This window comes from Nanorana parkeri, unplaced genomic scaffold, assembly GCF_000935625.1.
Source record: "Nanorana parkeri isolate BGI_ZX_2015 unplaced genomic scaffold, ASM93562v1 scaffold1783, whole genome shotgun sequence".
Lineage (NCBI taxonomy): Eukaryota > Metazoa > Chordata > Amphibia > Anura > Dicroglossidae > Nanorana > Nanorana parkeri.
The window spans coordinates 96,394-121,211 of NW_017308051.1; the positions used below are offsets into that span (position 1 = coordinate 96,394).

The 24,818-nt window shown below is 40.9% G+C and overlaps 1 protein-coding gene across 1 annotated transcript in view; it reads left to right on the forward strand.

Moving 5' to 3' along the window:
• Positions 1–1,665: 1,665 nt before the first annotated feature.
• The window catches only part of TMEM178A (transmembrane protein 178A), a 98,377-nt gene continuing 75,224 nt past the window's right edge, over positions 1,666–24,818 (forward strand). Inside the window, exon 1 of the mRNA XM_018571563.1 lies at positions 1,666–2,534. Coding sequence (XP_018427065.1) covers positions 2,114–2,534 — 421 coding nt within the window. The 5' untranslated portion in view covers positions 1,666–2,113. The remainder of the gene's footprint in view (positions 2,535–24,818) is intronic.

The window sequence follows — 24,818 nt, forward strand, 5'->3', positions numbered from 1 at the left end:
ATAAACATCATGTAAATCATGTGTTGTCCACCATCAAACGTGAGAGGTGTCATCCCATCCAGGTAAAAACAAAGGCATGTAAAGGAGGATTAAGAGAGGAAGGAATGGTGAAGCCAAACCTCTAGACAACTTTACAGAGTCCCAGAGGGTCAAGGTATGATTTAGGGATCTAGGGCAATATGTAGCTGGAAGCCAAACAATAGAAAATAGATGTATGGGGTGGCATTGAATCAGGTCTAATGATGCCCATAATGGTAGATCATATTTTCCATGGAAAGGGGAAACAGGCAATGTTTGCAGATAGGTAATAATTATGGATATTGGAAACAGCTAAACCGCCTGAGGATTTCAAAGAGAGAAGGATATGTTTGGAGAACCTGGGCTTGGAATTACCCCAAATGAATTGGAGAAGTTTACATTGCTGGATTCGAAGGACATGTGTCGGTATAGGGACAGGTAAGTCTCTCAATACAGTACATATACGAGTTTGGGAAGATAGAACATTTTAATTGCATTTATGCACCCAAACCAGAAGATAAGAAAGTGGCACCAGGAACATTCAGCTGTTTTCATTTATACAAGATTATTATCATTTGTAGGCCTACTCAGTAGGAGCACTGTATTTCTCTTTGCTGTGTCTTATTGAAAAGGGATAATGGTATTTCAAAATAGCTGGGCCATAAAATGTTAATCCATTTCCAACTCAATTCTTCCAAATATTTTGCAACTGAACAAGTGTTATTTTCTATTATACTGCATAATTCCACTTGTTATGCCTAGGTATTGATCATTTGTCATACATACGCTATATGATCATTACAAGACAATGTTGAATTAGTTTGGTTATTTGGAGAAACCCTAGTAACCAGGTAGCCAATGCAGCTAAAAGGAACAGTTTTTCATTTTTTTTTGTGAGAGAATTTATTTGCTTTCTTCCTCATGATGAGTGAATGACGGGCCCCGAATTCTTCTACATTTTTCCCAGATTTGTTCAATTTAATTTACAAAGTTGCATTGGCAGTAGCGTTGGTATTCTTTGAAGAGCAGACAAGGAATTGATAACTGATTGAGCACCTTTCTTCTATGTATGCTTCTTCATATATTACATATCAGATATGCCATATTATGCAAATATAGATATAGCCAACATAATTTTCAAAGCTACGATCTTACCACAAGTGCCAGCCTATTTCAAGGAATAGTGCATACATTTATTAATTTTTAGAAAGTGGTTTCTAAAAATATAGATTATTCACCTGAAAAGTCACAGTCATAAATCAAAACATTTTCTGAAATCATAGACTTCAAAACTTGTATAACAATATTGATTGCTATAATGAAAAATGATCAGGCAACTGCTATGACATAATATATTGCAGATATATTACTGGTAATTTATTAGAAAAGCTGTTCGCGTGTATGACTGTTTAATCACTGTTATTACTGAAATGTGTATAAACGTTATGTCACAGAATTGACGTTTGATATTTTATTTCTTCTAAATTGCTGTGTGTGACCTTGTCATACCCTGGCTAGATCTGGGAAGGGCACATTCTGTGGGAAGTAGAACATTATTGTGATTGATTAGACTGTACATTATTCATTCACTTAGCAGGTATAAATATCTCTCTACTTCTTGATTTAGTGAAGAGAGAGAGAGAGAGAGAGAGAGAGAGAGGGAGAGAGAGAGAGAGAGAGAGAGAGAATGATGCAGTAGGAAAGGACGGAGTCCTGAGGAAGCAGCTGAAGGAGGGAATATAGCGTTTAATTCTGCATCAGAAAGCTGCTGCTTCATGCAGTCTGTTCACTGGGCAGGAGGTGAGCTTGCAGTATACACAAAAGGCTGAGATGTCTGTAGTTTTAGTTCTATTCACAGCATCTTGGCTGCTCATTTTGTCACTGGAGGCAGCCTGAAGGAACAAGGAAGATGACATTTTGGTTTAGGATGTGGAAAAAAAGCATCTAGTGCGTTGTTGAAGTTGCAGATCACAGAAGGGGTGGCTTAATGGCTGGAGAAGCACAAACAGGAGTGAGAGGAGGGGGGTGCCTTGCCTGAATCAAAGCAGAATCATGCCAGCCAGTGTCGCCTTGGTGTGATGCTGCACAAAGAGACATGGAGACAAGGGGCTTGGTCACTGCTGTTAGCCTGACTCTAAGCCTTTTATCCTTGATTCTTCTGGTCACAGCTATATTTACAGACCACTGGTATGAGACGGACACTCGAAAACACAAGGAGATCTGTGAGAGTCAGGGCAATTCAGACCCTACAGACCAAAAGAACAGACTGATGCCCCTTTATCAGCTGCCCTTCCGTGGGGACTCTTCCAAGAACCGCAGAATGGGTCTTTTGTCTCCGGCTCCAGCTGGAGGGGTCAGGGAGCCAGAAGATCTACTGGAAAACTGGAGGTCTCTATTGGGATTAGGGGTACTGGAATCAGATTGCGGACGCCCCCTTTTCTCTACCTATTCTGGGCTGTGGAGGAAATGCTACCTTAAGGGAATTGACAAAGACATTGACAACCTCATCCTGAAAGGTAAGCAAAAGCAAACAAGGTGTCACTAGATGCTCTGTGCACATTTGACTTTCCCAATACATCCACAGAAATGGCAAATAAAACGGGGGATGGTGAAAATACAAACATATACGTTTTATACTCTTAACTAAAACTGATCTGGAGGGTTACTATTACATGTAGCACATAAAAATTATATTCACAAATATTCAAACAACTGTAAATAGTAATATTTTAAATAAACTTTTTTAATTCGTGGCTCAGGATCTATTGCTCATTACATAATTATTCAAAAGTTGTGACATCTTCAGGTATTTCACTGGCTCTCCACCTTCAACCTTTTGGTTCAGGAGTTCTTGCTGTAATAAAGTCTAATAATCAATGTTCTCTTGACATTTTATATTTCCAGAAGCATCCTAGTGCTGGATTTTTTTTCTGTTTAGAATAAAAAAGGCACTAAAACTATTTGCTCCCTAATTGTACAATTGCTACATGGTATTTATCAGAAGAATATACGGTATGTCAGATGTTTTAAAATTGCTCAGGAACAACCAAAATATGTTCATTTACTATTCATAATCCTGTAAATTATTCTTCTGAAACAGGGCAATCCAAGAACTCTGGCATACTTACTATATTATGGTCAGACAACATGGAATGTATAAATGCACATAATCATAGCTTACAGTCTATAGCTTTTACAGCTGATCACTTTAAACTATGTGTAATTCAACAACGTTAACTACTTTGAAATCCACTTAATATTCTGTTGCTTTAGTTTTTTTTATTAGGTTTCTTTGGCTGTATGAGCAAAATTCGCATACTTGCAATACTTGATTTAAACTGATATGTTTGTGAATTCATTATTACAAAATCCTGCAGTTTCCTGCCTGACAGAAATTGTGTCTATAGTTCATTTAAAACACATTTCTGTCTGATGGAGACAGTTCAGATCCACCAGAACAGAGTAGAGACAGGATTAATTTATATTGTATTCTTATAATAACCTTTGAGGACATTCAATTTATTGGTAAAATTAGTGGCATACAGCTGTCTAAAGCCACTTAACAGATTGGGATATATACAGTAATTGTTGCCTAGCTACATATCATAAATGTATTCACAGTCATCTGCAATTTATTTAATGCTAGTACTTTGCAAGTGCCTGCTCTGATGCCAATAATTTCTCATTGTATATTAAGTCACACAGAATGTATCTTTTGACACCCAGAACCTGAGTTAATGGCGTAGTATGTCCTGCACACTTGTCTAAACTGAAGCTGGCACCCGTAGGAAATGGAGCACATAATTATAATGATTAAATTAAAAAAAGGATGACACTAGCTTTTTAAAAAATGTGTTATAATTCTAGCTAACATCCATGAAAGAATTCATGTGGCACAGGCTGCCATAAATATACAGTATGTAGCCAGGAGACAAGTGACCTGTATACCGCTTTACACAATTAAATCTCCACTGTGTCACATCAGCGTAATTTACCCATCATTAATGCATGGCAGGACTACCAGGTTACTCATCAATTATATTAAACCTTTTCCAACAGTTACCTCCTTTTCCAACAGTTACCTGCTTTACAATAAGCATATGCATCCATATATTATCTATTTGTGTATTGTTATTTCACTTTAACTGAGACATACTGTATGTGTAAAGAAGCAAAACTGCTTATGCTGCTTTGCATTGTTCTGCATTTCATGAGATTGCTACCTTATTAACATACACAATAGTGTCATACCTCATTTCATATAGAGCTAATTGTAAACTTCCATCTATCATTCAATAACTAATCCTTCAAAAAGCACTACACTTACATATTAATATTAATGTATTGTTTCATTCTATTGAATACAAATTTACTTCTATGGAAAGGAAAATAGCTCCATGTCCTAACCTATATAACTATAAATACCTACACTGATTTAGAAAAAAACAAACATTCTTGCAATCATTTTGTGGATATCAAGCTGCAAAAGATTGTCTGAAGATGGAAAACGTAGTAATAGTAAGGCTGCTTCTTTTATTTTACTGCGTTAGGCAAATAAGAATATGTGGGTTGAAAGTTGGAACTACCTCATGAAAACCAATACAAATCAAATGTTTTCCAAAAGTGCTTAGTGTACTTTTAATCTGTCGGCATTGTTTTTAAAAAGAAAGTGTGCCATTTGGATCCATATAGTGACGTGACCCTAAAGAACCCCAGACTATAAACATAAGTATTAATGAGTAATATTTCAAAAGGTATAATACTAAATAATATGCTTGTGATTTTTGTGCTCTCTTAAGCAAGTAACAGATTTGATTGGTGCAAGACATTTTTTGAACAATCATATTATTTTAGGGCCATCCTATTTTGATTTCATTGGCATTTGCAAATCCACTCTATTCTTATTTCTTTCTATGTTTTCTTTAAATTATATGTGGATGCTAATGAGGCTAAATTGTTCACTGTATTATAACCCAACACACTTGCTTTGCTCAAAATATAATGTCTTTCAGAAAACGGTCATGTAATAACTATTCCATCTTGTATCCACATACAGTAAGGGTGGAGGGTAGAGGCTTATTACGCTGACATCACACAGGAAAGAGCTCCTTTGCACCATGGAAATAGCTCTGGCATCATTATGTTGTAGGGAAGGAAGAATAATAAAAGTGACACTAAACTCAGAAGTCAAATCTTAAAAATGCATTCAAGTACATTTACTCAGGGGCGGAACTACCGCCGGTGTGGCTGCACCAGGGCCCGAGCCTGGGGGGGGGGGCCCTTTAGACCCAGGCACCTGTGACAGGATAGGGCAATAGCCTGTGGTGGGGCCGCCCGCCGCCCGCCTGCCTGGCCGGCTGCTGACCAGCAGGAGGCCATAGTGAGGCAGAGAAGCCTGAGGCACACGTTGAGGCAGAGTTTGGGTCTCAGCCAGGAGAACCCAGCGAGCAGCTTCCTGTTAACACTGCCTACTGCCTCTCCCAGCTACATGATGTTCCCACCACGATGAGGAAGAGGAGGTGAGGTGACTGCTTTCATCTTCTGTGACATGTTTATAGCCCTCTATTCTGCATTTCTGTAGAGTATTGCTGGTCCTCTGCGTTACCATTATTGTTGTAGTCCTCTATGTTACCATTCTGCATTTCTGTCTAGAGTATTACTGGGAGTTGTAGTCCTCTATAGCCGTTACCATTCTGCATTTCTGTATGAAGTTTTGCTGGGAGTTGTAGTCCTTTATAGCCGTTACCATTCTGCATTTCTGTATAAAGCATGGCTGGGAGTTGTAGTCATCTATAGCCGTTACCATTCTGCATTTCTGCATGGCGTATTGCTGGGAGTTATAACCCTCTATAGCTGTTGCCATTCTGCATTTCTGTATAAAGTATTAATAGTTTTGGGATATATAGTTTTGGGAGGGGGGGCCAAAAAAATCTTGCACCAGGGCCCATTGTTCCGCCACTGCATTTACTATTAACAATGTAGCTTATTTGTGCATCAGTTGGCTGTAGATCCTGAAATCATCTCTGAATTAGTGCTGACACTTTCCTTCCTTCTGGACGGTGGCTACTGTGTGTCTTTTGTAAAGTAGCCACCGATCCAAGCACCCGCGATGAACTACAATCTCAATACAAATTAGTAAAATTAACATGAGATTGTAGTCCATCACGGGAACGAGCTTGGAGCGCTCCCTACCTACAGTAGTGAGCTGGCTGTTAAGGAAGGACTGGGTGGGGGAGGACTGTCGCCAGGAATGATTGACTTCCTAAACCAGTGATGGCTAACGATTTTGAGCCCGAGTGCCCAAACTGTAACACAAAATCAATTCTTTAAGTGCCAACACTGAAAATAAGTTCTGTATTGTGTTTTAGTTTGGGCACTGGGGTTTAAATAATGTTCAGCATCACAAACATATTCAAACATTTAAACATATAATTTTTTCTTTTCCTTTATTACTTTTTACTTTATCACTTTTTGCTTTTTTATTTATAAAGGGAAGCAAGAACCACACTAAAAATAGCCACATAAGGTCAAATCAAAGTGACAACATTTATAGAATGGAAGCATCACATCGTAGTGGCAGTCATATAGGCAATATACCAGTAACAGGCCCATGTGTATAGTGGGATTCCTAGGCACCACCGGAAAGTTTTTAAACTATAAAAATTAGAGAGAAAAAAAAAAAGGGACAAAATGAGCATCAGAGACTCCACACCAATGTGTACTCATGGGGAAAGGTCCCGAGGCTGAACAGGCAGCAGAAAGTGAGTGCTGCTCCTCATGGAGCCCAATAAAATCAAGCCAAGCATGCCCGAGAATAAACCAAGTCCTGAAACCAAGCCGCTCATGTAGTTACAAATTTGTACTGAATGTCACGCACGGATGAAGTAAGATCTTCCATCAATTCAATCTCCTCCACCCTCTGCAGCCACATTTCCACTGAGGGTGTGAGAATTCTTCCACATAGCGGGGATACAAGCCCTCGCTGCATTCACTAAGTGTATCAATAAAGAGTGCCTGTACACTTTCCTCGAAAGCGGCGTAAAGTGGAGGAGAAAAACCGATGGATCCCAGTTATAGTATGTATCAGATCAGCCACACTATTTTAAAAGGGTTTGATCTTAGAACAGTCCCAAAAAATATGTTTAAGGGTTCCTACACCATCATTACACCTCCAGCACAAAGGCGAAGAAGTGGGGTACATAGAATGAAGAACTGAAGGAACTCTATATCATCTGGTCAACAGTTTGTATCCCACCTCCTGATATTTATTTGAAGTAGACGATTTAGCAGCAAAGAAAAGCATGCGATCAGTCTGGGGGGGAGTAAGCTCCAACCCCAGATCTGTTGCCCATTGTCTGATAAAATATGGAGAACATCATTTGGCAGGGCACGCAGACAGCTGACCAGCATCGATAAAGTATGCTTAGTAGGGACAGCCTTCATACAAAGTTTTTCAAACATATCCATTAAATAAACCCTCCACAGGATCATGTATAAGTTTTTTGTTGCCTCTTCCCCCTAATTTTTGATAATACCAATATATACATTAATGGGATTTCTATGAGGCATTTACACAACACTGTGCTACTATTAAAAAGTATGGATGCACCGATACTAGTATCGGTATCGATGCCGATGGTGAGTACTCACCCAAATGCTCCGATGCTTCGTGCGATACTTCTGGTATTAGGAAGCCGGACAGTGTGTCATTACACGCTGCCCGGTTCCCGATTGGCCGGGAAGCGGCTCCATGCTCCCTCGTCACTTTGATGAGAGAGCATGGAGCCGGCTTCCCGGTCAATCAGGAAGCCGGGCGCCGTGTAATGACGCAGCGCCCGGCTTTCTGATTGACCATGATGAGGGAGCATGGAGTCGGCTTCCCGGCCAATCATGAAGCCGGGCGCCGCGTCATTACACGGTGCCCGACTTCCTGATTGGCCAGAAAGCCGGCTCCATGCTTTCTCGTCACCTAGTGACGAGAAGCATGGGGACGAATGCCCTGCTAATCGGGAAGCCAGGTGGCGAGTCTTTACACGTCGCCCGGCTTCCCGGCTAATCAGGATGCCAGGTGGCAAGTCATTACACATTACACGCCTGGCTTCCTGAATGGGACTTCTGGAACTCCGGCATTCGGCATCGGCGAGTACCGGAAAAAATATATCGGTACTCGATACCTAAATACCGGTATCAGTGCATCCCTATTAAAAAGATAATTTATTTACAACACAATTTAAAAATACATCATTTAGTTTTTACATGTGCTTCCAAATTCCATATATTATAAAACATATTTTCTTGTTTTGTTGCTTTATAAAGAAATTCAACACTTATTTCTGTATCATATTTTGTTTTTTACATTCAAGCAGCTGTGGCATTGCGTGGCAATACCACAGTATAATGTGGCATCAAAGTCACCCAGGACTCCCAGCAAGAGGGGCTGAGCGGTACCATGAAAGGTACTTTTACCAGGAAAAAGTTGTCTTTGAAATTCTTTTCGGGTTGTCCGGATTATAGTTGGGATCCTGGAACCGGGAGATTTCTATGAGGGAGGTAAAAAATCTCCAAACTGTGATTTTGCTGAGACAAGTGAAGTTGTGTTAAAATGTTGGCTAAACCCCTGTGAGGGGAAATTTTGTGTGAACTTTTAAATAAAACTGGGCAGAAAGCCCTTAAAAGAAGTTTGCGAGTGGACTATGTACTTAATGCACTACCATTTGAAGCTAATTCTCACACAACATATCTTTATACCACCGTACAACCGTTATTCAATACATATTATGTCCAAGGGCTTATAATTTTTTTCTACCGACGCGTTTCACATTAGAGCTACATCAGGGGAAGTTATATTAGCAATCTTCAATAGAAAATCATATATTGTCCATATGTAATAATGTAATACACAATCAAAAAAGAAAACCGTATTTTCACATATTTTTATTTTCTTTTTAGTTTCATGTTTTCATAATAACTTGCTTTATGCAAAAGCGTACTTTTAGGCAGAATCACATCAGATTTGGACAAAGCTAGTACAACGTCGGCTAGATGGAAAGGTCCTAAAGACTAGGTATCATGTCTGGGACCACAGGAGGAGGATAACGCAGGTCAGGGAGAGGGGTCCACACGGCCTATGCTCAACCAGCCATGCCAATCCAAGATATATGTTAACCTCAAGAGATCCCCATGACTAATATATCATAATCTTTCCAACAATCATCACATATATATATTAGTTTTTAACCTCGGGGGATTCTTCTTTTCATATATATTGACCAACACCACATAGATCTATAAAGGCAGAGAGACAACCCACAAAAGGGACTCCTACTAATGCAGAGTATATAAACCTAAATCAATAATTCTAGTTAAATATTATCCACATCCCATGATTGTAGGCCATATATATAATCTCATACTTTCAAAATCATCCATAAAGAGCTGTGAACAGATTATTCAGACCACCACTTTCCATATCTCAACACTATCAACCATACAACTCATCCTAAATTTGAACATGTATCCACTTAACAAATGAACAATTGTTCAAAGCAATATTTTCTTGTGCTTGCAAATGCTAGTGAGTGCCCCATATTTTAACCCCTTCATGACTGAGCTAGTTCTCAGTTTCTGTTCATAAATGACTGACACACTTTTTACATTTTTGCTGTGTGATAGATTTTGTTTTACACTTTAATTTTTTTTACACTTTGTCAGTTTATATCAAGCAGTCACTATGACTGCTTGATAAATTAACTTTTTTTTATTAGGCTGCTCCAAACTTAGGAACAGCTAATAATAACCTTAGAGACTGATCCTGACTTTAGTCAGATTCAGATCTCACTAAAAGCTCTTTGATCGTGCCTAGACGATCAGAACTGATACAGTTCACTCAAAAGATATACTGTACATTGTATCTTTTTAGTGAAATGTATCTAAACATCGGGCTCTCGAGCTGTCAAAACAAATAGCAGAGAGGTGAGTCACTGCTACCTCTCTGCTATTTTCAGCTGTCAAATACAGGATCGCAAATTGCGGTCCTGTATTTGCATGTAACGGCTTCATTCTTTCATTACTGAAAGGAAGAAGCTTTTACAAAAAGCTTAATTATTTCATTAATGAATGCCTCAATACTGAGACATTCATTAATGTCTGGTAACTGCTGAGAATCAGCTGTTACCAGCATTACAAAGCCTGATATAACTCGTCACGTACAGTGTACGTGGCCAGTCATATAGGCACAAAGTGCCGGGACGTACACTGTACGTCTCCCGTCACGAAGGGGTTAAAGCGTGTCTATGTGCTTACATTTATTCATTACTGGTGTCCAACCTTTTGGACGAACTGTATGTATTATATGTTCGCATTGTTACAAACATTAAGCTTAATATCAAATTTCAATATGTTCAACCCCTTATCAGTTGAAAATCTATTCAGGTGCATTCAAAAGGTTGTTCAATTACTCCAAACCTTACACCACCATTATCAGTTTCAACCATATTCATTAGTGATTCCTCCCACCGCAAATAATTCAGTGATTTCAGTCAGTCATCAGTTATCTTTATATAACTTTGCACAGATCACTCATCCGATGTACCTCTTACATCTCCTAATTCCAGTACATGCCTTGGGAACAGCGCTGCTAGTAATGAACCCGATTCTGCTCCTTAATATTCCTCCCTCCCGTCACCAAAGCTCTGCCCACATGCGTGCTCGCAAATGCTGTGCATTCTGTGGCGCCCATACGGTCTCGCACAAAAGAACACATTTCCCCAATTTGCTGGAATCCACCTAGCATGTATGTATATGATTTATTAAATATTAACAATGAATACAAATTTACTTTTATTTGGTTTATTCATTATCCTATTATTTAATAAACCATCCAATGAAAAATACAATATTGTTTTCGTATCATTTAGCAACTTCTGAGAAAATGGCAATACAATTAATATTTGCCAAACAGATCTTCCATGAGAGAACTCCTAGCTTAATCCTATATTGCACCAATATATAGAGTGATAAACTCCTCCTAGCCCTGCCCCATAGCTTCAAATGTTATTATGGACTAAAGAAATGGCTTAAAACTGACCATTTAATTGAGTCCTGGGGGTTCTCTGGCCTTCAGCCAAATGATCCAGCGTGTTTTTATTTGCAATAGTTGTTTATCAAAATTCCCTCCCCTTATGGTATCATGTAGATGGCCTAGAATGTGAAATCTGATGCAGTTACTGTCAAAACTATGGTATGGTAACAATTTCATGGACCAGATGGTGGAGACTCCTACCAGAAAAAATGCCATCTTAGATCTAATTGTCACTAATAATGCAGAGTTAATCGAGGATATTGTAATTGGGGAGTCATTGGGTAATAGTGATCACAATGTGATTACTTTTAATATTGAACACAGAAAAGGGAAGTGTACTGGAAGGACTAGAACCCTAAACTTCAGAAGGGCCAACTTTGAGAACTCCAAAATCTTCTGGTAGACGGCTAAGTTGCATTAGTGAAATAAATGAACTTTTGCACGATATTCTAATTTTTCGAGTTTCACCTGTACATATGGTCCTGTATGTGTGTTTGCATCTGCATACAGGCCTGGCTGTCTTGCCAATATACAAAGCTCCACAAATACAGTACATCAGATAAATAACATTCCTCGCTTGACAGTCCACTTTGTGTTTCAAGATCTATTTTCTACCATTGGGCAATGGAATGGATCTTCCTTCCATCACCCACGGGCATTGGTGGCATGGACCACATTGCTTGACCCCTGGGTCTTCACAGCAATTTCCTCCCTTATTCCCTTGATAGAAACTTTGTGTAACTCGATCACGTACCGAACGTGCCCTTCTAAATACCAAATGAAGTAAGTCCTTAATTAACTTTTTTTTTTCAAAACTGTTTTTTTTCTTTTCAATAAAGCAATAGGTAAACAATGCACTAACATGAACATCATGTGTGTGCGTATATAAGAATGTAGACATAGGCATTGCTATACAACAGGTGACATTACAGCATACATGGTATACCTTCAGCAATTGCCTATCCATGTAGGAGAAAGTGGGGGAATGACGTTTGGTGGGAATCCCACCCTTGTGATCAAGGTGGACCAGGAGAGGAAAAGATCAAGGGAGAGGCGTGATAGAGAAAAAAGGAAGGAGATGGGGGGAGTAAAGGAGTTAGCAAGTACCAATTCTTTTTAATAATACTCCTAATACTATGATGATGTCTTGAAAAACTGGTTATAATTCTTCTTGTATCCATATCTGTTTTCTTTGTCCCATTAGACCTAACGTTACTGAATAGTAATGCATGTCTATGTTTTTGTTTTGCTTTGGTATGTTTTTTCAGTATTTTTCTTGAGTACCCCCTCTCCTATCGTCTTTGTTGTAGATTTTTTGCCTCATGTTCAAAATCTCTGATAGGAGAATACCTGTAGAGAGTGGAAACCAGTGGCCAGAACCCTCAGGCTAAGCACAGTTCTTAGAAAGGAGAGGTTGAATAGTCCGAAGCGCTAGAGAGGAATCAGTGTCGGGGTCACAAGCCAAGGTCGATGCAGGAGAAGAGTTTTGTAGTCAGGGTCACAAGCCAAAGTCAATTCCAAGTAGTAAATGAGGTAGCACAAGGCAGCAGACTGGATTATATGTGGATCACAATAATCTGGCAAGGAAACAGGGCGGACTTTAGATAGAAGGCCAAGTACTTTGATTGACCACAAGATCAGGAGCAGGTGAGGCTCATTGAGAAGCTTAGTATGCAGGATTATAGATTGCAGAACTATAGCAGACTCAAATCCAGAAGCAGAGTCCAAGGTGACAAACCTGATAAGTCATGGTCGAGTGCGTGGGATACCCAGGTTCAAGACCAGGCAGCCTCAGTTCCTGACATTACCCCTCCCTCTCAAGGAAGTCCACCGGACGGTCCTCTGTTTGGCTTATCAGGATATCGTCTGTGGAAATTTCTGATTAAATGGGGCAATGCATATTGTCTTCTGGTTCCCATGAATCTGACAATCTCTCTCCTCCTTGCAATTACGCTTAAGGCAGAAATATTGACTATAAGGTGTGTTATTTTATTAGGAAAGTCGGGTGGGCACTGCTTGCATGTAACAATGTGTTATCTGCTGTTTCCTTCCTATATAATTTAGTTGAGAGAGCATTGTCTGGCTGAATAGAGATAGTAACATCCAAGAATGTAATTTTCTGCAAGTCATGGTTTATCTTAAATTTAAGATTGAAATAATTGATATCTAAAGCCAACTTGAACTCATCCAACAATTTCTTAGAACCAGACCATACCATCAGGACGTCCTTAATATAGCGCAGCCGAATTAGTATGTGTTCTAGATAATTTTGTAGCGTTTCGTCCGCAAACAAGGCCCTTTCCCACCCCCCCAGGTACAGATTGGTGTACGATGGGGCACAGCATGTGCCCATCACCATGCCCTGTACCTGGAGGTGGTGGGATTCCCTGTAGATAAAAACGTTTCTCGATAAAACAAATTTCAGTAGATCAAGGACAAAGACATTGCATTTCCATTGTGATTGTGGACATTCCTTCAAAATCTCCCCTGCTACCTGTATCCCCTTTTCATGTGGAATGCTTCTGTATAAGGCTTCTATGTCCAAAGCTACCAGCCAGCAATTGTCAGGTACCGTTATTTCTTCTATAATATTTAATAGCTCTACTGTATCTTTTAGGTAGGAGGGAAGTGATTCTAATGTGGTCTTAAATAATCATCAATCAACTGACTTGCAGATTCAGATTGACATCCTATTCCTGAGACTATGGGACAACTTGGGGGGGGTCTCTTAAATTCTTGTGCATCGTTGGCAGTGCATAGAAACACAAAGGTGACATACTCTAGCTTAAACGCCTCCAATTCTTTTTCTGTTATTACTTTGTACCATTCTTTATTATCCAGTTTTTTTGGCACATTTTTTCATATTGGGAACAGTCCATCACTACAATATTACCTCCTTTATCGGAGGGTTTGATAACTATACTTTTTTTGTTCCAACTTTTGGAGGGCTGTTTTCTGTGTATTTGTTAAATTGTTTCTCTCCCCAGTTTGCTCAATTTTGGCTAGGTTTTCAATGTCTTACTTAATGCTGTAGGAAGGCCCAAATATTTGGGTTACTCTGTAATATTCAAAACTTTTCAGATCTCTTTTTGTATGTATGTATGTTCTCCAACCTAGTGGTTCTTTTTTCATATTTTCTCTCGCTAGAAAAGTCGCAGCACTCTCTCAGCATGACTGGAAGGCAACTGACTGAACTCAGTTGCCTGACTGAAATACAATACTTAAAAGGAACAATTCAGATGAAGCTACGACTACCAGCAGCGCCAAATCCAAAACTAGTTGGATATGCGGATGCTGATTGGGCCAGAGACTGCACAGACCGCAAATCCACAAGTGGCTACATCTTCCAATATGGGGAGGGAACCATAAGTTGGTCTAGCCGAAAGCAAATAACTGTTGCACTTTACTCGACTGAAGCTGAATACATAGCAGCAGCACATGCTTGTCAAGAAGCAATATGGATTTGCCAGCTTTTAATGGACATGCGACAACCAGGGATGTATAAATCTGACACAATCAGAAAAGGTCAACCCTAGAACCAAGCACATTGACGGCGTATCATCTGCTTAGGGACACGCAAGAGCAAGCCATTATCGACATGCAATATTGCTCATCAGAGGAAATGACTGCGGGTGCACTTACAAAGCCTTTGCCAAAGGATCGTCACAGTTTCCTTTGAGAGAAGCTGAATGTCATATAGCAATGCATATGCTGTTGAGAAGGGGTGTTGGAAATGCAACAGCATAAACGTATAATTTGTCTTTTGAGCTGTAGATGGCGCTGTAGTGCAATGTTAGTTTTCTACATGCATGCTTATCTATGATACACAGGAAGTTCTTCTATATATATATGATTCCTGCACGATGCTGTATTCAATTGTATTGTTTTTATAAGGAAGTAAAACTTAATTCAGCATTTCTCAAAATCTCAGTGCTTCATCTAAACACATAGCCAACACTTTTCAGTGCTTCCCTCTGACAATTGTCATTTATTTGTGTCTCCTGTCTGTTCTTTCTTCAGCAATCTTCTTGAATAGTTGATTTATATACACAGGAGTGAAGAGCTTTTTGTGATCGAAAGGCTACCATAGCAGCCAATCAGGTTGTTTCTGTCTAATGGTTGCTATGGGTAACAGCTTCTTGTATAGACCAGTTTTTCAGTTTTCATAACTTATCCCCAACTGTCATTGAATTTCCTCTGAATGTCCAGGTGAAGCCACCTCATCAGTGCCTTTATAACACATGGGCCCAGGACAAGCATCAGACTAGTGGATTTATATACTAGAGGTAGACTTTTCGTAGAAATTGCATGTTGTTTAACACTTTAAAACTATATACACATTTAGGGCTGCAACAACTAAACAATTTAATTGATGATAATCGATACTGAGAATCGTTGTCAGCGATTCTGATTATCACTTAGTTGAAACTCCCCTGCTGCTCCTCCATTCTCCTCCTCCCTGGGAGCCGTTGCATGCTGCAGGTCTGTGTCCCCTTCAATCAGAGGGGACACAGAGCGCTGCAGCCGGCACCCAGCGGGGAGTAGAACCTCTGCATTCCCTCGCTGCCGTGCCCAATACCTCCTCTGCTGCCATGCCCCGTTCCTCCTTTGCTGCCTTGCCCCATTACATAACAGCCGCAGTTCTCGGTGCCTGAGAATGAGGGAGCATGGTTGCAGCTTCCCATCCAATTAGGAAGCCGGGCAGGTGGTCACATGATGACAAGCCAGGCTCCCTGCTTCATTACTGCACCCATGCTTGAAGAGGTAAGGGACAGTTGAAGAGATGGGAATCCGGTATGCCTCATGGCCTGTGTATGTATGTAATATGCATTGAGGGGGAATTCAATTTATCAAAACTGGAGCAGGCAGAATCTTGAGCAGCTGTGCATGGTAACCAATCATCTTGTCTTTCATTTTCAAACCATAAGTGAACTAACTGAAGAGAGAAGATTGACAACTGCTCCAGGTACTGTCTGCTCCAGTCTTGATAAAATTCCCCCAGTATGTATATATACTAGACATGTGCACCAGCAAAAAATTTGTTTAGTTTAGTTTCGTTTTGGAAAAAAAAATTGTTTAGTTTTAGTTTCGTTTTACGGGTCCGAAATTAAATTAGTTTCGGACGAAATCCATTAGCGGTAGTCCTGCCGAAATTCGTTTATTAAAAAAAAAAAACTTCACTCGCCCATGCCTGGTCTAGAACCTGCCACCTTATCAATGGCAAGCATGTGCTTTAACCACTACTCTATAGCCTCTATACTTTAACCAAAGAAGCATTTGATATATATGAATGCAAAATGTAGCATTTGACAGCTGGGAATGTCAAATGGGCGGAGCGAGCCGTGATGTCATGGCTCGCTCCGCCCATCTGTTGACTTTCAAACTGAATGTCATTTTTTTGCGGCTAATTTTCGTTGCATTCGGGTGGTCGTCTGCGGCGGGACTTTTTTTATTTTGGCGGGTCGGCGGGGGTGCTGCATCCTGATCCTGACTCTGGATTACATCGATGGAGCCATTTAAAAAAAATGTTTTATTAAAGGAATAGTCAAAAATTGACTGAAATTCGGAGATGCATCCGAATCTCCGAATTTCCGAAAATTCGTCCAAAACGAATTTCGGAACGAACCGAATCGCACATGTCTAATATATACAGTATATATTTTCCTTCCCCTCTAGTGCCCAGTGTGTGTGTGTGTGTGTGTGTGTGTATATATACACATACACATTTTAATTTTTTTATAAAAGATGTGAATCACATTGCAGGGACAAATGTGGGAAGTGTTTTAGGGCTTGTTCACAACATCTTCAGACCAGAATGTTTTTTGTCTGGTCCAAAATGCATGCCCATGCATTCCTATGGTGAAAAGTGAGACTAGTTCACACCATTGCATTCAGTTTCAGAGGGTTTAATAAAAGTACTGCATGCACTATTTTTTCTGGTCTGGAATGCACCAAATGCATGCAAACGCACCAGAGCACACTAGAAATTCAATTGAGACTAAAAAAAAAAGCACCAGAACGCATCAAAAATGTACATACCCATGTTTCCAGGAATGCATCCAAATCTGGTCTGGAGATAGTGTGAACAAAACCTTCATGAGGATTTTTGTCCATTGCTTTTGTTATTTGGTAGTTGGTGAGCAATACCTTTTTCCTGTCAGCTCCATGGCAGCACACGAATGGGTTAATCCCTCCCTCCTCCCCTAATCAGGATCGTAACTCATAAAAGCTGAAAGAGTCCCCTGGCTTGCTGTGTCTGCTCATTTCCACTAGGAGTCTGGCCACATCATGGGCTGCACCCAATCGTGTTTCCTTAGAGACTGTGTGTAAAGCGGCCACATGGTCTTCTCCGCACACGTTCATGACACACTACTGTGTAGATCCAGCTGCTTTAACTAAAGTTGAATTCGGCCGTAGGGTTATTTCTTCTACCATGAGTTGTGATTTAAAAATTTTCAAGCATACCCACCCCTTTTTTTGGCTTGTTAATTCCAATTCGTGTGCTGCCATGGAGCTGACAGGAAAACAGGAAAATTGTATTTCATACTTACCGTAATTTTCCTTTCCAGTCCAGCTCCATGGCAGCACAAGGCCCAGCCGTATAGTAGTCGACTTACGGAACGGCAAGCCAGGGGACTCTTTCAGCTTTTATGGGTTACGATCCTGATTAGGGGAGGAGGGAGGGATTAACCCATTCGTGTGCTGCCATGGAGCTGGACAGGAAAGGAAAATTACGGTAAGTATGAAATTTTGCTGTTTTTAGTATATGTGGTTTGTATTTGAATTCTTTGGTATATAGATTTAGTTAATTTGCACTTTTAGGCCTTGGTCACACCAAGCGCGTTCAAGGAGCAGAGCAGAGCAGTTACAGACTGGATCAAAACTGCGTCCAATGTATTTCAATGGTATTTTGGGCTCTAGTTCACACCGCAGCGTTCAGTTCCAGAGCATGTAAAAACCTGCAGCAAGCCCTATGTTACCTGCTCTGGAATGCATGCAAACGCATCAAAAACACATGCAAATGCCCTGGAACGCACTAAAAGCCCATTCTAAACTTTAAAACATTTTTTAAACCAAAAACGGTCCGGAACGCATCAAAAACGTGGCAAAAACACGGCACAACCCACTGCACTGCGTGTGCAGAAACTCATGCAGATCTGGTCTGCATGTGGTGTGAACAAGCCCTTAAAGTCTGTTGTAATCCAATAAGCACGCATTTTTTCTTTTGGTTTTTGTTTATACCGGCAGACTCCAAACCTAGGAGGAATCTAGTAGCATCTTTTAAATAGCTTATTCAAAATAGAAAATGACACAGTATATGATGTGCTTTATTACATCAATATAACAGCAGTTTTTGTTTTTCAAATTTTGTCCCTGTGTGTGTTGTAAAGTAGCCACCGCTCCAAGTAATGGACTACAATCTCACTACAAATGAGTAATCTAAGGGTCCCCACAAACCTTACGATTATCGTACGATAATCGCGGGAAATCCCGCGATCGTACGATGATCGTAAGGTGTGTGGAAGCCGTGCGACCTCTACTACTGTAAGGTCGCACGACTTTAAACTTACGGACATGTTCGAAAACCCGCCGAGTATCGTACGATGTTCGGCGGGTTTGTGGCATGTCCGTATGATAACAGCCGTACGGGCCGGTGTGCGCAAGCGCACACTGCCCGTTCGGCATTGCGGTCATCGGAAGCCCGCCCCTCAGGGGGCGTGGCTTGCGATCATCGCAAGTACGATCTGCCTATGCAACATAGGCAGATCGTACGTTTTTTTAAGTACCTTACAACCATCGCAAGACAAAATTTTCTTACAACTAGCCCATCATGCACAGACCAATGTAGTTTGCAATTAACGCTCATCAGCACCCCCACCTGGCTGATTTTCATCGATGGAAAGGACAGATTTTCGTTTGAGCATGTGCACTTTTTATCTTGAGATTTTTGTTGTACAACAACGCCACTAACCTGTCAATTTTCGTCCAATTAGACAAAAGTTTTCTAGCATGCTTGAAAGACAAAAATCTGCCAGTTGTACAGTAATTGAGGTTGTACACTCCCCATCAACTGGCAGATTTGCTGACGAAAACGCAATCGCAGACAAAAATTTCCAGATAATTGTAAGGTGTATGGGCACCTTTACTGAGAATTATAGGCATCCGCACAGGGTGTGCCAAGTGTGCCTGGGCACACCCAAAATCATCCTGAGCGCAACATCGAAACCCAGCGTCGGCACTGGTGTAAGGCTGCATAGTTAGCCGCCTTAAGGTGGAAGAGGTAAGGGACCGTTGACGAGAAGGGAATCTGGGATGCCTCAGGTCTGTGTATGTATGCAATATATATGTATATATATATACACACACACACATATTTTTATACAGATATAGATACACACACACACACACACACACACACACTGTATATGTGTTTGTACTTTCTATTGTAGTCACAGGCACAAGCTTGGAACGGTGGTTACTTTACAACACACAGGGCCATGGGGAACAAAGTCATCACTTATCAAACTATATGGAGGCAATAACAACTTATAGAGAGATATAAAGTTATCCTCCTGGCTTATAGATTTGGATAATTCCAAACTATCATGTATAACAAAGATTAAAGCTAAACCCCAGCCTTCATTTTCATTAAATGTTTGTTTGAAGGATGCTCTCGAACTTCCTTTCCAGACTTCTTTTTTTGTTAAGATTCCACTAGATTGGTCTAATTCTTCTCCCAAAGTCTCATTACAGCCTATGGCTGCTGCTGCTGACTTCCAGTCTCTTCCTCAGCAGGCTGGCTGGCGGGGCATGCCCCCTGTAGTCCTCTGGAAGTCCTGGAAGATAGATGTAGATATTACCTATTTCTGCTATGGGCATAAAAAAATCTTATTAGCCAAATGGAGATTTCCGAACGATGAATTTTATAGATTGACAGCTGCAGGTGAGAAGTCTTTAAAGTTTTTTCTCATGGTCACTTTTGTCTCCATATTTTTCTTCACAGCATCACAGCATGCCTATAATAGGCAGGAAAATCCTTCCTTAAAGTCCATTTCAACCTTTTGTTAGTGATTAGCATTTATTGTGGTAATGTAAAGGTGCAGTGATGATGTATGTAAACAGCTGCCCCCCTCCCTTGGTATCGGTGCTGAGCATTTGGGCGAGTACTGCTCCAATGCCTAGCCCGATACTTTCGTTATCAGGAAGCCAGGCAGCGAGTCATTACACGCTGCCCGGCTTCCCGATTGGCTGGGAAGCCAGCTCCATGCTCCCTCGTCACCTCATAAAAGGAGCATGGAGCCGGCTTCCCGGCCAATCGCGTAGCCGGGTGCAGCATCATAACATGGCGCCCAACTTCCTGATTGGCCAGAAAGCCGGCTCCATGCTTTCTACCTAGTGACAAGAAGCATGGGGACAGCTTCCCTGCTGATCGGGAAACCGGGTGGCGAGTCTTTACACACAGGGCCGGCCTTTGGGGTGTGCGGGCTGTGCGGTCGCACAGGGCGCCATAGCAACATGGGCGACTGGCACAGGTCCTGTCCCCAATGGCCTTTAATGATTGCCTGCGGGCGTGGCACCCCTCCGTGGGGAGCGCTGGACGGATCAGCTGTCGGCTCAGACAGGCAGCACAGCAGTGACACGGTCACTGACAGTCTGTAGATTACTCATTAAGATGGCCGCCGTACTGGCCATCTTTAAAACTGGAAAAAGTACTGGCAGGCCAGGCCATAGGCAGATCCTGCAGGAAAGACGGCGTGGGCGGCTGTCCATGCCTTGCTTGGAGGAGCACGGATGAGCAAGGTCATATGGCATGCGCACTGAGAAAACAGAGGGCAAGAATCCGCAGAAGCAGGCAGCAGATCTACAAAACTCTTTTCTGTAAGTAAATTCTTTTTTTTTTTATAAATGCAGTGTACTGCTTAATGTCTGTTTTGTATATTATTAGTTACATAGGGTGTTTCTTAAAAATACTTTATTGAAATGATGTCTGATATTTGATAGTAAATTTACAGGTAGCGGTATTATACCATGTGATTTACTGTATAGGTGGCGTCATTATACTGTGTGGTATGCTGTATAGGTGGCGTTATTATACCATGTGATTTACTGTATAGGTGGCGTTATTATACCGCATGATTTACTGTATAAGTGGCGTCATTATACCGCGTGATTTATTGTATAGGTGGCGTTATTATACCGCGTGATTTACTGTATAGGTGGCATTATTATACCGCATGTTTTACTGTATAGGTGGCATCATTATACCACGTGATTTACTGTATAGGTGACGTCATTATACCGCGTGATTTGCTGTATAGGTGGCGTTATTATACCGCATGATTTACTGTATAGGTGGCGTCATACCGCATGATTTACTGTATAGGTGGCGTCTTTATACCGCGTGATTTACAGTATAGGTGGTGTTATTATACCGCGTGATTTACAATATAGGTGGCGTTATTATACCGCGTGATTTACAGTATAGGTGGCGTTATTATACCACGTGATTTACAGTATAGGTGGCGTTATTATACCATGTGTTCTGTTTTTTGTTTTTACTTTTCTAGATGTATTTGGAAAAAAAGGGTCTGCAGGACAACCTCCTATGGGCCCGGGACCGGCTTCTTTGGTGTCCGCGGGGAGCTGGGGAGGAGATGGACACACCTCCGTTCATCGATTCCCCTCCCCGTTCTATGGGACCGGGAGCGATGCAGATTGCATCACTTCCGCTCCCTGGGCTGTCAGTTCTGGGCTCCTGCAGCCTGCGATCTGCACTTCAATAGCTTATTTCCAGTGTAAAGGTATCTGCTATCACATGGGGGGGGGGATTGATAGCAATCAAAGTAAAAAAAAACAGTTTTAAAAATGAAATTAAAAAAATCTAAAAACAATTAACATTTTTTTAAAAGTTCCCCACCCCTGCGAGCACGCGCGTCACCACATAAGCACGCGTCGGGTGCGTCTACGTACGAAAATGACGAACCCACTACACATGTTGGGTACCGCCGTGAGTGAGAGCAATAATTCTGGGGCCAGTATTTTTGGGTATCTCTAAATTGATGACCTTTTCGTGCAACATAAAAATTTGCAACTGCTAACATTTTATTCTATAGGGTCTCGGCTTTCAGAAAATATATAATGTTTGGGGGTTTTAAGTAATTTTCAGGCCTAAAATGTGGAATATAACATGGGTGCAAAAAATTTAAAAAAGGGCTTCAGTCATGAAGGGGTTAATACTAGGGCTGGTACTGATTTAAAATTTTCTAATTCGATTAATCGAATTTTTAAAAAATCGATTAAATCGATTAATTTCGATAATTATAATGCACATACAGTTCCAACTACTTTTAGCTGGTCTGCTTGCATTGCAACTCTGCATTAGTCAGTGGTAAATGTGGTATACACTATATACAATCACCCGGCAGTAGTTAGTTTCAACAATCCATGACTTAACTTCCCAGTTAACACAATTACGTTTTAAATTCAAACTGTAGCACTGACGTAAGTTATTTTTTTTTAAACTTTAAGAAAAACGTAGAGAGTTAGTTTAGTTATAAAACTTATCCAGTATACTGACTGTCAGTCACTTTATAGTAGGCAAGTTTTTATTTATTTATTTACATTTTTTTATTTTTATTTATCTGATTCTCTTTCACTTTTTTATTTGTTAGAATTTTTTTCTAATTATTTTGTAATTTCTTTATTTTTTTAATCTTACTATCTTTTACTTTTTATAATTTTCATTTATTATTATTTTTTACTTATTTTTTCATAAATGTTTATTTATTTTATAATTTTTTAGTAATTTTTTTATTTAATTTTTTATTTTTTTCACTTAACTTTTATTGCTATCACACAGGAGCTAGCTAACAAGCCCCTGTGTGATGGCCTTTGGAGGTGACAGGTTCTCTTTATTAAACCTGTCACCTCCAATACAGGAGTTCTAGCACAGCACTGTGCTAGAACTCCTGTGACAGCTGAGAGGAAGGGCTGCGAGTGCAGCTCTCCTCTCACTGTCTATATGGTAGCGCCAGGCCTGGGCCCAAGTGGCTCCGTTGGCTAAAGGAGGGAAGGGGAGAGGAGTCCGGTGACGTCGATGTCCGTGACGTCACCGGATCTCCGACGGAAGACCCGGAAGGCAGCGGAGAGGTGAGTACTGATCAAATAAATTTTGATTGATTAAAAAATTTAACGATTAATCGCGTAATTAATCATTAATTTTCACAGCCCTAGTTAATACCTTTTGAATAAATGTTTTATTTTTATCATAGCTTGTAATCTGTTTCTTGGAGACTTAACGGAATGGGAGGCTTTAAATGGAGCCGTATTGGGACAATGGGTGTGGCCACTGAAAGGGTGTGGTTACTGAGGGGTGTGGTTACTGAGGGTTGTGGTCACTAGGGGGCGCTGTAAAGCTTTCTCGCACAGGGCGCCTTAAGGCCTAAGGCCGGCCCTGTTTACACACTGCCCGGCTAATCAGGAAGCCAGGTGGCGAGTCATTACACGCCGCCTGGCTTCCTTAATGGGACTTTCAGTACTCGGTATTTGGTATCGGCGGGTACCCAAAAAAATATATCGGTACTCGATACCGAAAAACGGTATCGGTGCATCCCTAATTAAATCTAATGAATGGGGGAGAGAGAGCTCAGAGGGAGCTCAGTTGTACCTTACACATATTGCTTGCAGAGCACAGAGGCGGCCATTTACATAGTTACATAGTATTTGAGGTTGAATAAAGACACAGGTCCATCAAGTTCAACCTATTGCGTGTATGTATGTGATTTTGCATGTGTATGTGTGTATACGAGTCCCTGTGTGATCTTGTTTTTAAGAGTACCTGTACCCCTGTATGTCATGGTCTCTGAGGAAGGTGTCTAAATGCTTTTTCAATGATTCAATACTCTCCTATGATACCACTGCTTGTGGCAGTGATTTCCAGCTTTTAATAGCTCCAACTGAGAAAAAGCCCCTACGCCCCTTGTGGTTAAATCTTTTCTCCACCAATTTTAGGTGGTGGCCTCTTGTCTTTGTTATGGAGTTCACAGTAAAAAGTTTAGTGCTGATGTTACCATTACCAATGAACATCTTGTACATAAAAATCATGTCCCCTCTTAATCGCCTCACTTCTAGCGTGAACATGTTTAAATTTAGTAACCTTGTCTCATAGCTTTGGTCCTCCATCCCCTTAATTAGTTTAGTTGCCCCTCTCTGGACTCTTTCCAGTTACGATCCAGGTCCTCCTGTAGTGTTATAATGTCTAAGCCCATGTCTATTACCCTCCCAATTTTAGTATCATCAGCAAACCCGGAAACATGGCTATTTACGCCCTCCCTGATATCGTTAATAAACAGGTTAAACATTATGGGGCCTAGCACAGAACCCTGGGGCACGCCACTCTCAACCATAGACCAATCTGAAAAAGAGCCATTTATCAATACTCTCTGGACACGTTTCTGTAGCCAGTTCTCTATCCATATACACATTTCATCTATGCCCATAGATCTCAGTTTGTGTACTAAAGGAGAACTATGAGGTGAGTGATTTTCACTCACCTCATAGTTCTAGCCAACCTGTGACAATGAGACTGTCGCAGGTCGGCTCAGTAGATCGGGAAGTGAGCGAACACATACCGGCGTTCGCTCACCTCTCGATCCTGTCACAGCTCTCTGCCGTGACAGGGGACGGGCTGGATTCCCCCCACCCCGCTCCGCCACCGCCA